Source organism: Cricetulus griseus, chromosome 3 (genome assembly GCF_003668045.3).
Source record: "Cricetulus griseus strain 17A/GY chromosome 3, alternate assembly CriGri-PICRH-1.0, whole genome shotgun sequence".
NCBI classification, from domain to species: Eukaryota; Metazoa; Chordata; class Mammalia; order Rodentia; family Cricetidae; genus Cricetulus; species Cricetulus griseus.
Window position 1 is genome coordinate 56667844 of NC_048596.1, and position 15857 is coordinate 56683700.

Below are 15857 nucleotides of genomic sequence, written 5' to 3' on the forward strand. Positions count from 1 at the left end.
AAACTCGGAATCCTTTCTTCCTGTGTTTAAATTTCTACGGAAAATCTGACCCGCGTGGCCGCCGCCCCTGCGCTTATATCTTTAAGGCGGAGCCGGCGCGCGGCCAAGTTCACGGCGCGCGGGCGCCCTCGGGACGGGCCAGGTGGCGGCAGCGCCCGGGAGGTCGCGAGGGAGGAGGGAGCGGCCACGTCCCGTCCGCGCCAGGCCAGCACCGCTTCTCCGTTGCAGACGACACCGGGGACGTGGATGGGGAGCGCGCGACCACCATGAGGGTCCCCGAGAAGTACTCGACGCTCCCAGCCGAGGACCGCAGCGTCCACATCGTGAACATCTGCGCCATCGAGGACCTCGGCTACCTGCCGTCCGAGGGCACGGTGAGTTCTGGTGTAGTCACGGGTTATGTCTGCAAGAAGCTGGGGGCTCTCACCCACGCACGTGCGACCCGGAAACGCGCTGCTGCCCTGACCAAGTGCGCGCGATACGCTGTACTCTGCGTGTCCTCCCTCCCGCGGAAAGCAGCGCCCGGGGTCCCCAGAGTGTTCCTGGGATCTTTGCAGCACCCGGCCCAGGGTTTGCAGTGTCCCGGGGGTTCCCGGAATGCTCGGGCCGAGGGGACCCCAGAATGTTACTGGGGTCTCTGCAGCGCATTGCCAGGGGGTCTCCAGAGTGTCCCGAGGTCTCTATAGTGTCCCCGAAGCCCCTGTAGCGCTGGACCTGGGGTTTTCAGAGTGTCCCTGAGATCCCCAAAGTGTAGCTGAGGTCTTCACAGCGCACTGTCTGGGGTCCCCAGAGTGTACACAGGGTCCAGCTTGGGGTTTGCAGTATCCCCAGGGTGCCAAAAGCGTCCCTCGAGGTCTTTGTAGCTCCATGGGTCCCTAGAGCGTCCCGGGATCCCTGAAGTGCCCGTCTCGGGGTTCCCCAGTGTCCTGAGAATATAGCCGAGGCCCTAATGGGACCCTCCTTTTCAGGCCCTTGATCAGGGACGCCCCAGGAGCAGCAGGGTGAGTGGGAGTGGGAGTTAAGGACAGGAACCAGGTGGACACCAGGTTGGGCAAGACCACTGCGCCGCCACCCGGTGGGGCTGAGTCCTGAGACTCCACCTGCCAGGAGCCGGAGTTGCGCTCAGGGCTCAGGGCTCAAGCGAGACAAGTGAGATTGCCTACCTCGAGTTGGTCCCAGCGCCCTAGGCGTGGGCAGGGTGGAGCCAGTCGCCTGGTTGGGGAACCTAGTCTAGAGGTCCCCTCTACGGTAGCATTATCCTTGTGACCAGACCCAGCAGGTCACTGTTGGCACGGGTGGGCGGGGAGGGGGGGGCAAATTCACCCCTGATGAATTTGGTTTAAACAAAGTTTCCCAGGGCGTGGGTGGGGGCGGGGCACTCCCAGCGAAGACCAAAGAGTAGATCTTTCTCTTCCTGTCTCCCCAGCCCCCTTAAGGTCCCTTCCTAGGCTCTAGAGAGCATAGCTGTCCAATGCCCTGGAGCTCTATTTAGCCTGGGGCTGGAAGAGTGGAGGACTCAGCTTGGGGGATTGCCCTGACTTGTCCTAGCCTGGGGCTGGAACCAGAGGGCCCCGGGGTGGATACTCCCAGAGACCTGATTGGAACTCTGGCTGGGCAGAGCAAGCTCAGGCCATGGACAGACCTGGCATTCCTGGGGTGAGACATAGGGGCTCTACTGGGTGGTACCCATTGCTCTGGGAGCCTGGACCAGGAACAGCTGTTGATGAACAGATACCTTCCTGTGGTGTACAGGATAGGAACAGCTTTAGTTGCTCAGGGGGACATTTGAACTGAGCTGTGGGCTGGGTTGGCCCCTAGGCACCTAGAGAGAGCTAGAGACAGGGACGGCTCCGCCCTTCCGGAGCTTAAGGAGTTCTGATGGAATGCTCCTGCGTTACCCTTGAAAGGAACAAAGGACAGTTCCCCAGAGTTGGCCAACTGCACTTCTTAGCTTGTTTAACTCAAAACAACAGGGGTGGGGTGGAATGGGGGTTAATACAAATTGGGAAATTGAGGCCCAAAGGGACAGGTGACTCCTTCCAAGCTGAGGGAGACTGAAAGCAAGTCTGCCTATGAATGGATGTGGTGGTGGTGGTGGTGGTGGGGGGGTAGTTGGGTAGCATCCATGATGTGGGACCCAGAGGTGGGAACATGGGGACTACAGTTGGAGGCACTGGGGAATGGTGGTTGCCAAGGTAACAAAGAGGTGTTATTGTAGAGGTGGTGCCCATGGGAGGGGATTTGATTATGAACAAACAGAGTCTGAACAAATGGCCGTGGGCACTGATATTCCCATCCAGAGACCCATGTCCACACCTAGCATCATCTATCAGTGACCCTCAAACCAAAGAGGTCACTGAGGTCTTAACCCCATTCAAAGTCTTCACAGTCCAGAAATCCGTAGGCCAGTCCTGGCGACTGGTAGAGGCCAGTTGCCTTTATTTTGCACAGAGCTTTTCCTAGATGCTTGCACGGTTTTGTAGGCTGGGAGGGCTGTGGCCCTGGGTCCATGTACAGGACAGAAAGGTCATACTCAGGGATCAACCCTGAGGTTCTGAGCATCCCATCACACTCTAACCACCACTGTTAATCATCACAGAGTCACTCAGCAGAGGAAGCCCAGTGCTCTCGAAGGTCAGAGGGTGTGGACTGCACCTCCATTCCCTAGAAGTGCCGCCTTAAACAAAACACCTCTGCCCCAGACTGTGGTTTCCAGACTGTCCTGCCACCTCCATTTCAAGAGAAAGGGGGCAGATCACTCCTTTGGTTCAGGCAAAGAGGTAGGCTAGCGGAGCAGCTGGGAAGCCAGGGGCCAGGTAAATGTGACTAGTGTTGTTTTCTCCATTCTGATCTTTGAGCATCTCTGTCTTTAATGCAACTTTTCCATGGCCTGAGATGCCCACACCCAGAAATACCTGCTGTGTGGAGTGTTAGCCCACCTGCTGAGACAAGGACATAGGCTGCTTATATGCCATCAGAGACTTCTGTTTATAGATTCCTGGGCAAACCCAAGGATCAGAAATAGATAGCTTGTGCTTTTGAGTCAGGCAAAAACCATCTGGAATAAAACTAAAGTTTTACATTGATGTTCCCTGGATCAGGACATGGTGGCCTGTGGTTGAAATCCAAGAGCTGGAGAAACTGAGGCAGGAGACTTGCTGAGAGTTTGAGACCAGCCTGGGCTACAGAGTGAAACCTTACCTCAAAATCAATCAAAATGCACTAATGTTCCTCATCAGTCTGAAACCCAAGTCCCCAAATCAGAGAAGGAAGTCCCTTGGTCTCTGACTTCATTGCTCCCATTTCTAAAGAAATTCTGGGCTTTTCAGATTCCTTCAAAACAATCAGTATTTTGTCACATACTGTTTGAATTCAACCCAGGCTCCAGGAAGTGGAGGTGGATGAACGAGCTTTGGTCCCAGCACATTTAGGGCATGAACACAGGGTACTGCCACTCTGCCCAGCATCTCGGGGGCAGCTGGCACAACCTTCCCTGTTTGTGGTGCTAGGACAGGATCTGCACTCTATCTTTCTCTGAAAACTTCCCTGGGGGAAGTTCTTTCCAGGAGACAACCCCATCACATTCAACCCCTGCAAGTGTCCCTCCCATTCTCTATGGCCACAGCACAGAGGTACCTAGACACAAACTTCTGTTGTCCTTTTGCACATGAAAACACACACACACACACACACACACACACACACACACACACACACACACACACACACACACACACACACTGTTTCTCAACCAGCCATTAAGAGATCACTAAAAAACCCCTTGCTGGCCGGGCGTTGGTGGTTCACACCTTTAATCCCAGCACTTAGGAGGCAGAGGCAGGCAGATCTCTGTGAGTTTCAGGCCAGCCTGCTCTACAGAGCAAGTTCCAGGACAACCTCCAAAGCAATACAGAGAAACCTGTCTTGAAAAAAATAAACCCCTTGCTTTCCATGCAAGTGTCCCTTTTTTCCTTTCCTTCCTTTTTCTTTTCTTTCCTTTCCTTTTCTTGGTTTTCCTAGACAAGATTTCTGTATATAACAGTCATGGTTGTCCTGGAACTCACTCTGTAGACCAGGCTGGCCTCAAACTCACAGAGATTTGCCTGCTTCTGGCTCCTGAGTGCTGGGATTAAAGGTGTGCACCATCACCAATCATAGAACAAAAAGAATGTTTGGAAGTTACACATAAAGTCCAACCCATATCCCTCCTGCTGCAGTTTACATAGTTTTGTCTTGTTCTGTACAGGGAAGGAACATGCAGAATCTCCTGGTGCCTCTGCAGCTTATGAGGGATTTGCTGTGTCTTCCTTCCTCTCTGTCTCCCAGGCTCACCTCAGAACACCTCTGCAGACCCAGAACCGTTAGCAAGGAGCCCACATTGTCTATCTAGAAGTTGCTATCCATTAACACTGAACAAAGCTGGCTTACCCCCATTTTATAAAGCCAGTACCTACACAGACAGTTTTCCCAATACACCAGGCAAGTCACCAAGGGATGGCTGCACTGCTGCTGGTGCCACCTCCTGCTACCTACATCCCCCTTGGTCAGTTTTAAAGTCTGAATCTGATACCCTGCCACCTTTCTCTTATGGGCCACTGTGACAGTAAGGTTCTTTTTCCCTGCTCCGTGTGTGTGTGTGTGTGTGTGTGTGTGTGTGTGTGTGTGTGTGTGTGTGTGTGTCCAGAGGTTGGCATTGATTGCCTTCCTTTCTTACTCTCTACTTTAATTTTTGAGACTCTCTCATTGAACCTGGAGCTTGCCAGTTCTGCTAGGCTGGCTGGCCAGTAAGCTGTCTCTTCCTCCCCAATACTATGGTTATGTGCATGGTGCACCCAGGTTTTTACATGAGTGCTGCAGATTAGAACCTGGGTCCTCATTCTTGTACCAAGAATTTAAGGGACAACCACCCCATCCATTTTTCTTTCTTCACGCACTCACCTCCCAGAGAGGTCGAGCAGCCCTGGGGTCACACAGTCTGCTGGGGCCTGTGGTAGATTCTATATGGTAAACACAGTGAATCCTTCCAACAGCACTGCCAGTAAAGTCCTGTTAAATGAGGGAGGGCTTGCTGACCTGTTTCTCTGGGAGGTGGATCCATGTTCCAGGGGGCAGTGTAGCCAAACCATGGCTGAGCTGGTCTCTGAGCACAGGCAAGATGAAGCCCCCTTTGGCCACTGTGCCTTCCCCTAGGACTGGCCTCCTGTAGGGTGGCCCAAGAGGGCTGTGTGGACAGGTGGCAATTGCTCATGTTGAATCTGGCCCCTGCTCCCTGCCTCACCTTGAAGAATCCTTGGTGCCTCCCGAGGGTCATTTCCCTGACTGTGTCACAGAAAGGCTCTGACTCTCCTTTTTTCTAAGGCTGGGCTGTCCATCTTCTTCAATGGTAGCCATTGTTCTGGCCTGGAGTACCAGTGTGCTAGGGAAGTCCCAGGTCTAGTCTCAGGGGCTCATGCTGGAGAAACTCAGAACTTCTTTCTGAGACCAGCATGGCACCTTGGATCCTACACAAAGAAGCTTGGAAACCAGTTAGAAGGATGAAGAAAAGGAGGGGGCGGGGACGAGGGAAGAGAGGGAAGCTGATGTGCACAGTCCGGGGGGGGGGGAAGCAGGTGGGAGGGGCACAACAGAGGTAAGGTGAGGTCCCAGGGGCAGGAACTGATACCAGGACTGTGTTTGGAAATGAGGTTGAGACCTCTGAGCCTCTGAGGTGATCAGGACACCAGCAAAGGAAGCTGTGCCCTCAACCCCCCCCCCTAGTATATGTCTGTCTTGGTTCAGCATGGCCACCCTGCCCAGCATGGCCCAGGGGCTCCTTGTCTTCAGGACTCTCTGTTAGGGTCTGGTTCATCTTCCCCTTCAAGGCTCCTTTAGCAGCCAGCACCCTGTGACTTTGCACTTCTCTGCCCTTCCTGGGATTCTGAGAAGGGCCTGCCCTTGGTCCCCGGGATGAAGCCAGGGTGTCAGGCGTGCCCCTCGGCGCCTGGCCCAGGGTATTCTGGGCCTGCTTCTGCTCAGCTGCAGAACCCTCATCAACCTGGCTAATCCTCCTGGCAAGAGGTCGCCCTACTGCCCTTCCAGACTCCCAGCCACCCAGGTTCTCAGGCTGGGATCTGGCCTGGCCAACTTCAGGGCCTGTAAGAAGCTACTGCTGTTTCCAGACCTCCCCGCCAGCCTCTGTTTCCTAGACTGCTTGGTGGCTCAGGAGCTTCATGGTGGGTTGGAAGCACACTTTTGGCTGTGTCCCTCTGTAATGAATCAAAGCTGGGGTCCTAGGGTAGTGGGTGGAGATTTGGTACCCAGGGCATTGAGCCGGTCACCTGGGGCCTACCCCCTTTCCCATGTGTCAATCTCAATTTCTGCCAGGTCAAGAGGACCTAGCAACAGTACTCCCTCCATGTGTGGAACATTTGAAGACAGGGTGCCCCATTCTTAGAAAGAGGGTCACCATTTCTATGAAGGGCAGAAGTACCTTGGGTGTGTAGACAGGATCCAAGGCTAGGCCCATCACCATGCATACCTCTGACCTGGGGCCCCAGTCCCTCCCAGAGACATGTGCATTCCTTAGTGGCTGAGGACAGATATTCAGATGCCCATAAATGTAGCTGTTTACTAGGCCAGAGTGTCACTCCTGTTGTCCTCAAATGCCAGCCCTGCTCTGGGCATGCGGCTCAGTGGGTAGAGTACTTGCCTAGCATACATGTAGCCCTCAGTTCTAGCCCCATCTCTGAATAAACCAGGGTGAAGCTTAAGGTCATTCTTGGCTACATAACAAGTTCCAGGCCAGCCTGGGCTATAGGAGCTCTTGCCTCAAAAGAACCAAACCCAAACAAAATAAAACAAAAAACCAACACCAAAAACCAACCAGCCTGAGCTTCTCACCCCTAGGCCACCAGATAAAAAGGGTTGACTGGTCACTCATAGAGAACAGGAAAGAAACCCCTTAGGAGCACTTTGGGTGGAATATCCACACTGCCCAGGGCCTCATGGAGGTCACCAGGATGGATGAGACCTCAGTCACCAGGGGGAACCCTTCTAGCCTCCTTCAGCTATGGATGCTGAGTGGCCTGTGCTGGACATTGGCCCTGCTCTCTCCAGAAGATGTGGTTTTTGGGTAAGGTTGCTAAGATGCAAGGTCATGACTACCCTGACCCCGGTAGCTGGACCCTGCTCAAGAGCCCCTCTCCCCTCCCTCAGTTGCTACGGACTAAATACAGCTGTACTCTGCTCCTGTCCTTTTTCCCACTTCACAGCTTACTGTGCCTCAGAGGAGGGTGTTGTCCTGCCACTTCTGAGGAAATAACATGGCTCTTCAAAGTACCTAGTAGCTGGGGACATCCTGAGGTTCTGGGTGGCCACTGGGTGGCCACTGGGCAGTGGCTTCCCAACTGCTGGTGTATCAGAGTCAAGGTCATATCAAGGCCAGGTCTCTGGTTATTAGAGCTTGAACCTCTAGCATGGGCAGGATGGGATGGAACGGCACTACAGAGGGACAGAAGGGAACATGGAGGGAGTGGAGAATCCCATGACTGGGGCTATAGTAACAGGTGTCCAGAGAAGGGAGCAGAACCCAGCCGGTGAATCCCAGGGAAGACTTAGGTCTTCCAGTTCTATGCAGAGGAAACTGAGGCCAGGACTGCACCCAGCCTGGAGGGAATCTCCACCCAGCTTAGGATCCTTCAGTATGGGAAGGGTTCCAGGAGGAGGCATCCTGGATGTGGTGCAGAAAGGGATGTGTAAGTAGCTGTAGTTGTTGGCCGTTGTGTTGGGCCTCACATGCCGCCAGGGAGGACCTAGCTGGCGATGTTCTCCCCACCACTCTGCATGTACCAAGAGCTGGTACAGGGGGAAGGGTAGTGTCTGCTAACATTTGAGAAAGAAACTGCTGGAATCAGGTGTTCAGGCTGGAGTGAAGCCAGCCTGGGGGCAGCTGGCAGTTCTAGTCTGTGCCTCAGACTGTGTCCCAGCCTGGTTCTCAGTCCTCATTCCTCCATGCCAGAGCCCAACACTGGGATTGGGTTACTGGTTCACTCTCCCAGTGAGTGAACCAGGGTCCCACACATTTGATCTCTGATCATACAGCTAGCTGGTGGCCCTGAAGCCATCATCGTGTTGTGTGGGTACTAGCTGCCCGAGGTTGACATAGTGCCTGCAGAGAACTAAATTCAGTTCTGCCCTGCCTCGGGCCCTGCCCTACACACATCCTTCCTGGGACCTTCACTTTGTGGCTTTTTCAGCAGTTTGGTTTTTTTGTTTTGTTTTGTTTTGTTTTTGCCAGGAGTCAGAGAGCACCTTCCTATCCAGAGACCAGGATGCCCTGTTGGTGACCAGGCATGACTTGGCATGCTCAGGCCCCCAAAAAGCCACTGCATCTTCTACATATTTCAGCCCATAGGACTGGATCTGATTCACAGTGGGCATCTATAGGGGTGGCTGTGCCTTGGTTTAACACAGTAATTGTTCAAGATCCCTCAGACACTGAAACCCACAGGTGCTCAAGTCCCATAGAATATGGTAGGGTAGTGCTGAAGGTGGCTCAGATTCTCAGCACCTACAGTAAAAAGCTGGGCATGCTGCATGCTTCTAATCCCAGCACTGGTGGGTGGGGGACAGATCAGAGGAATGCTGGGCTCACTGGCCAACCAGACTAATCTAATAGTCTGGGCTGGGCTCAGCAAGAGAAAAGTCTCAAAAAACAAGGAATATGGGTTGGAGAGATGGCTCAGTGGTTAAGAGCCCTTGTTTTGCTCTTGCAGAGGACTTGGGTTCTGTTCCAGCATTCATGTGGAGGGTCGCACCATCTGTAACCCCAGTTTCAAGGGATTTGGTGCCATCTTCTGTCCTTCATGGATACTGCACACTCATGGTACACATATATACCTGCAGGCGAACACTCATACACATAAAGACAAATCTTAGAAAAAGAAATGAAGCCAAGAAGACACTTGTTGTCAACTTACAACTTCTGCATACGTGTGCAAGTTCAGAAACGTATGCACATACATACAAAGGAAAATTAGGTAATATGCTGGAGTATTTCCATAGAACCTGTGCACAGTGACTTTAGTGAGGAGGAAGTGTATGCAGGCGCTCGGTAGGAGCAGGTGTTTATAAACATTTTATGTCAGGAATTTGTTAGACTCTGGCTGCAGCAAGTGATGCAATGAAGTCCAGCATGTTTTGTCGAGCTTAAGTACCCAGCTAAAATCATGTTAGCTTCGAGAACCACTCCACACTGAACACATCTCTCTTGCCTCACAGCTGCTCAACTCCCTGTCCGTGGACCCTGATGCTGAATGCAAGTATGGCCTGTATTTCCGGGATGGGAAACGCAAAGTGGACTACATCTTGGTATACCATCACAAGAGAGCCTCGGGCAGCAGAACTCTGGCCAGGAGGGGACTGCAGAATGACATGGTCCTGGGGACTCGTAGTGTCAGGCAGGACCAACCCCTTCCTGGGAAGGGGAGTCCCATGGACATGGGCTCACCCGAAGCTCCCATGGATTACCACGAAGATGACAAGCGCTTCAGACGGGAGGAGTACGAGGGCAACCTGTTGGAGGCAGGCCTGGAGCTGGAGCACGACGAGGATGTAAGTGTGGCCTCATGTTGGCGGGGGACACCAGGTGGACATAGGTTGAACAGGTCTGTTTGCAGAAGACAGTGAGGGAAGGTTGCCTTTAGTTCTGCTCTTATGGCCATAGTGGGCTAGAAATCACTTCTAAACAGCTCTGGGAAGTCCCAAGCCAGCCTCCTCCTCCAGTAACCGCATCTGCCTGGGGCAGAGCTGGCCAGTGACTGTGATCTTGAGGTCAGAGCATTTCCTGCCTCTGCTCAGCCCTACCCGGCATGGGAAGATTTGTTGGTCAGAGGGATGAAGTGTGGAAGTGTGGAGCTGTTCTGGGGGCTTCTTGTAGGTGTCCTCGTCCCTTCTCCAAGCCTGTTCCTCAACCTATGGAAAAGAGATTGGTCTGTGGGTTTCTGGGGTCCCTGCTCTAAAACCCACATCTCTGTAACACTGTGTTCAGGAAGTCTAGAAGTTTTGCTAAGAGAAGTTTCTGGACAGAACAAAGGATCCACTGTCTCTTACGACTGACTGCCTGCTGTGGCAGCTGAGGAGAGTGGCTCAAGTCTTTGCAGAGCTCAACCACTCAGCCAATTGCTATGTGCTTCCTGGTTGATATCTTACCCTCTCGGCATGAATATGTGGGGAAAGGCCCCTGCTCTGCAAGCATAATCCCAGTGTTTAGGAGACTAGCGGGAAGACTGAGAGTTCAAGGCCAGCCTGGGCCACATAGCAAGAGACTGTTTAAAAATAAGATGGTAAGGCTAGTGAGACAGCTCAGTTGTTAAGGAGCTTGCCTTACAAGCATGGTGACACACACTTGTAATCCCAGACCTGAGAGGCCTGAATTGCAGCCGAAATTATCCTCTGACCTGCACACACACACACACACCTGCACACACCTGCTGAGGATATTGTCCAGGGTGACCCCGTCTAGGAGTATTGTCCATCTTCTTGGGGTTGGAACCCCCAGCAAGTATTTGCAAACCTTTCCACATGTTTCCTGTGGCAGTTCCTAGGGTGCTTGGGGAAGTTGAGGGATCCGGCAGCAAAGGTTTGAGGTCAGCAAGGACTCGGAGGTTCCTTGTCTCCAAGGTTGGCAGCTAGAATTTGGGATTGCTGATCCTCTGTGATTTCTGTCACTGTGAGCAGAGTTGTGCCTGGTTTTCCCCTGTCAACTCAGGCCACCCTGGGGCTTTTGGAACATACTGCTGCTGTTCAGAGTCTGTTGTGCTGGTCTTTTTTATTTTTGAAGGAAGGAGAAGGTCTTTCAAAGGCTGTGGGTCTCCCCCCAGCTGAGGCATCCGGTGCTTGTGTTGACCTCCATAGCTGTGTCTTGCATGTGTTCCTCTTTCTATCCATGAGGTTCTGTCCTGGAACTCCCAGGTGTGGGCCCTCTGACATGGGGTGACTCAGACTGACCTGTCAGACCTCAGCCTCTGAACTAAAGGCCTCAGTTTCCCCATCTGGAAACTGGAGATAACAGCAGCCTTCACGAAGCATTGGACACAACACATCTTTGGATTCCTATTGTGTCAAATCTGGGCATGGGGTGCACATCTGAGCCTCAACACTTGAGACAGGCTGAGATGGAAGAGAATGGTGAAGCTGAGGGCAGCCTGGGTTATAAAACCAAAACAGGAAAGTGGGGAAGGGGAGAGAGAGGGGAAGTTGGGAGAGAGGGATTTGGGGGAGAAAGGTTTTATAGTAAGTGAAGGCTTCTTTCTTCTTTGCAATGAAAATGCAACATCAGGGTTTTGGTGACTCCTGTTAAAAACAAAACAAAACAAAATAAACTACATTTTGCCCTTAAATAACCCCAGATTTCACAGTTTGGATCTAGAGCTGAAGAAGGCTTTGCAGCCATTGGTTTGGCCCCTTAAAAAAAAAACAAAATGTGAGGTCCTGAAAAGATGTCTCTGTGGTTAAGAACACTGACTCTTCTTGCAGAGGACCCAGGTTCAGTTCCCAGTACCCACAAGGTGGCTCACAAGCATCTGTAACTCCAGTTCTAGGGGATCTGACACCCTCTTTTGGCCTCCACAGGCTCCTGCTCGCATTTGGTGCACAGACATACATACATGCAGACAAATACTCACACACATAAGAGTTAGAAAAAAATTAAGAAGTGAAAAATGAAATATGGGACTGGGGTGGAGCTCAGCTGTAGAGAACTTGCCTGGTATATCTGGGAGCCTGGAGTCAGTCCCTGGTGCAAAAAGAAAGGCACAAGTACATAAGACAGTTCAAGTTTTGTGTAGTGTGTGTGGAGGGTGTGTTGGTGTATTTGTGCATTTGTGCATGCATGTGTAGCTCAGAGGACAGCCTTGGGTGTCCTCTTCCACCTTGTTTGAGGCAGTCTCTTTGTTGTTTGCCGCTGTACTGCGTAGCTCAGGCTATCTTTCCTATCTCTGTCTCCTATCTTGCTGAGAGTGCTGGGATTACAGATGCATGATGCCACGCCCACCTTTACATTGATCCAGGTCCTCATACTCACACAGCAAGGGCTTTATGCATGGAGCCATCTCCCAACCACCTGTTTTTGAGAACAGAGTTTCTCTCTGAACCTGGGATTGCCATTTCAGCCAGACTGCAAGCCAGCAAAGCCCCAGGAGCTACAGATCTCTGCCCATTGGTGCCAGGGTTACCGGTGCACATGGCCACACTCAGTTTCTATGAACTGAGCCTGAGTCCCTCCGGGTTCTACTTCAAGCTTCCTAGGCAGCAACACTGAGTAGTCTCTTTGCTGAGCCTTGAAGTTATCACCTGGTCCCACCAGCCTGCTGGAAGCTACCAGACTGCAGGGCTGGCAGAGCCACAATTAGCAGCTGCGGCTCGCTGTCCTGGGTGGAGCAGAGGCTGGGTCTGAACGGGCTGTTTGGGCACGCATGGCAAGCAGAGGTGTGAGTGGGCCCTGGCTGCTGAGATTAGCAGGCACAGCCAGCCCAGCAAGGTCAGGCTTGTTTTGGGGTGAAGATCTAATGAGCTGTTCTTGGGGTGTGCTCAGATTACAGGGAGCCTGAGGGCTGGTAGATTTTGAAATGAGAAAGCCTGTAACGGGATCCCCCCAATTGCACTCTTACTCAATTTGAAGCAAAATGTCAGGTTTAGGTGTCTTCTATGGGGATCTGAGAAGGTACCCCAATACTCTGTGCCCTCCCTGTACCCAATACGAACACTTTTGCCATTGAAGCTGATCTCCCAACCTGCACACCATGGCATCTGACCTTTAGGCACAACCACTGATGTAATTCTCAAATCCTGAAAACTAAAACTGTCTATCCCCTGAACGTGCCTGGGACCCTGAATCACCACCAGCCAAGGGAACCCAAAGCTGGATGGGGAGATGAATGATGACCTTGAAGGAGACAAGATATCCTGTGCTTGACACCAGCTACCACGAGGCCACGAGGTAGCATTGCAGAGGTCTCCAGCCCAGCTTCCTACAGGCAGTTGATGAGTGGGTAAACACTACACTGCTTCTGGTGTTACCAAAGTGGGGGGTCACAGTCTGTACCCAAAAAAAACACATTGAATAACTCTCTCCCCTTCCCTCCCCCCTCTCTGAGGTTCACTCTAGCCCTGGCTGTTCTAGAACTAGCTAAGTAGAGTAGGCTGGCTTCAAACTCCCAGAGAGATCCTCCTGCCTCTGCCTCCTTGTGCTGGAATTAAAGATATAATTCTAGCACTCTGTTATGAAGTTAGCTGTTTCAAACTGGCTTCTTGAGGATGGGTGGCTGAACTTGATTGGGAGCAGTGGTCTGAGAGCCCCATGCAGACCAGACCCCTCTCGGCTTGCTTTTTCACTGAGGCCAATTTACTGTCCCAAGATAGTAGGAATGACATGTGTCCTATGACACTGCTAGTGGACAGGGAGCAGCTCTTAACGACCAGCTGACAAGTAAGCACAGATGTTGGTGACTTAAGACAGCAGATTGCATCTCTTTACATCCTGGAAGCCACAGCTCGGAAGGAAGACTAGACGTCGGTAGAGCTGTACTCCAGCCTCCTCTGTTGTAGCTCATATGTCCCCTCGATGTCATCATCCTCCTCGTCGTCGTCACAGTTTCTCTATTTGGAGCCCGCCCTATCCCATTTCAGCTTTATCTCAGCCTGCTTACATCTGCAAAGACCCCCCTGTCTCCAAATAAGGGCATACCTGCACATCTTGGGCAGTAGCATTGGAGCAGTTGCTGAAGGAATGCATTCTGTTAAACCCACCTCATGGATAAAGCTCTGACCTGAAGTGGGGGCAGGGCAGGGTGGCAAGTGGTCCAGCAGAGGCTTCAGTATCTGTGGTGGAGAAGTGGGGCTCACAGCTGGCACAGGGTGGGCCCACAGCCTAGGCTAGGAACAGGTCTGCCTTGGGCTGGCTTGCCTTCCCATGGGACCAGAATGTACCCTGTATACCCCCAGGCGTATGCAAACACGGGCTCCAATTCAGCAGTCCTGGGGTCCTAGACTGTCCCTTGAGTGGTAAATGGGGGAACTTATCTCCCTGGATGCGTCCCCAGAAAAGGGAGGAGTGACTCTACCCACTCTCAGTCCCCAGAGGTGGCCCCCTTGTGATTGCAGAGCCCATAGGGTAACAGCCACTCCCCATCCCCATTCCTGTGCAGAGAAATTCAGTATGCCTCACAGAGGGAGCCTGGGTGGGCAGGAAGGTCCAATGCTTTGCCCCACAGGGGTCTTTTTCTAGCTGCTGCCCTTGAGGGGCCAGGGGCCCCTGGAGGACGTGCATGGTGAAGAGTGGCAAGGTCCTTTATCTTGCTTTTTTTCACCTCTTGTCTCTCCCCACTTTGTTCTTTCCTAGCTCCCTCTTTATCTACCCTTCTCTCTGCCTCCCTGTCTCCCTGTCTCCCTCCCCCATCCCTTTCCCTCCCTCTCCCCCCCTTTTCAGTCCTTGTTTCTCTCTTTCTCACACACCCTCTCCCTGTGGGGTCGCTTCCAGGGTTCCCATTAAAGAGACAAGAGAAATTTGTGGCCAATGTGTTTTCCTCCGAGAAAATCCATTAGCATTTTTGAAGCGGAGCCTCAAAGCCTGCTGGGCATTATTTATGTCTTCAGGGTCATTGCTAAGAACACCACAGGCTTAAGCCCTGGTGTGTCTGCTCAGGGTTGCTGGGGCCCTCACTGCCCTGACGCTGTACGTGACCCAGGCTTTGGCAGAATCTGTGTCCAAGACTGGACACAGAATCCCACTAGTGGCTGTTTGATCTCATGCCACTGTGTTCGTGCCATGCTGAGGGACACACAGTCTGGGGTGATGCAGCCTCTGAAGTGTGGAATGGAGTTAGCTCCAACTAGCCATTTCTTGGATCAAGTGGCATCCCCTTTATGGGCCTCAGTTTTCCCCATCTGTTAAGTGGGGGTGATAGTGAGACTTTCCTTGTGAGTGGTGAGTGGGGTTAGGAGAGGAGTGTCAGGTGTGGCATATGATAAGAAGCACTTTCCACAGTTCCCAGGGTCTGGGCAGCAACAGTAGCCTGACCCTGTCACCACTATGCAGCATCAGAACTCATGTCCATGAAGAGAAGGGTAGGTGACTGGGGAAGTTGGAGGGCAGGGTATCTGTAGCCTTAGGGTGTGGGTAGGGGCAGGAACATCCATTTCCAGTGATTATAGGCAGTTGTAGAGCTCAGCACTGTGGGGGTAGGGAGGCAGAGCTTGCAGCCCTGGGCTCCTTCATGAGATGAGCCTTTGGCCAGTTCGTTGGATTCATAGGTCTGGAAGCAAGCTGCCCCCCCCCCCACCCCATGGGTTTCCTGGCAAAGTGTGGGATGACAGATCTGGGGGTGGGGCATCCAACTCACCTCTGATCCTAACCCTGGGCCCCAAAGTGTAGAGGTGTCTAGAAAACCAACTGAAGACCCCTGGCTTTGAGCTGCTCACCCTAATACATGCAGCATTCTCCCATAGTCTCCCCCAAGGAGGAACTGGCCTCTTGCATGCTGCAATGCTGGAGTCCTGGCTGGATAAATCATAACTCCCAATTCTACTACCTCATGTTGCTTCTCTGGTCTCTGCAGGCCCGTGCCCCAGGTACTACTCTGAGGTTCAAAGCAACAAGGACAGTTGTCCCTCTAGCTTGATTCGTTCTGCAAAAACATGCTTCTTTGGCCATGAATTCTGGATGTGTATGTGTGTGTATTCATGTGTATGCTTCATGCATGTGAAGGCCAGAAGACAACTTTAACTGTCGTTCCTCACCCCCTATTCTTTGACACAAGTCTCTCATTGGCTTGCTGATTAGGCTAAACTGGCTGGGCAACCCGTCCTGCTTTCCCAGCACT

At 52.4% G+C, this 15857-nt stretch overlaps 1 protein-coding gene across 7 annotated transcripts in view; it reads left to right on the plus strand.

The window, feature by feature from the left end:
- Positions 1-247: 247 nt before the first annotated feature.
- Ano1 (anoctamin 1) overlaps positions 248-15857 on the plus strand; it is a 94592-nt gene continuing 78982 nt past the window's right edge. For all 7 annotated transcript variants that reach the window (XM_035441216.1, XM_035441209.1, XM_035441210.1 and 4 more), the window contains exons 1-2: positions 248-374; positions 9259-9591. In XM_035441216.1, coding sequence (XP_035297107.1) covers positions 267-374; positions 9259-9591 — 441 coding nt within the window. In that variant the 5' untranslated portion in view covers positions 248-266. The remainder of the gene's footprint in view (positions 375-9258; positions 9592-15857) is intronic.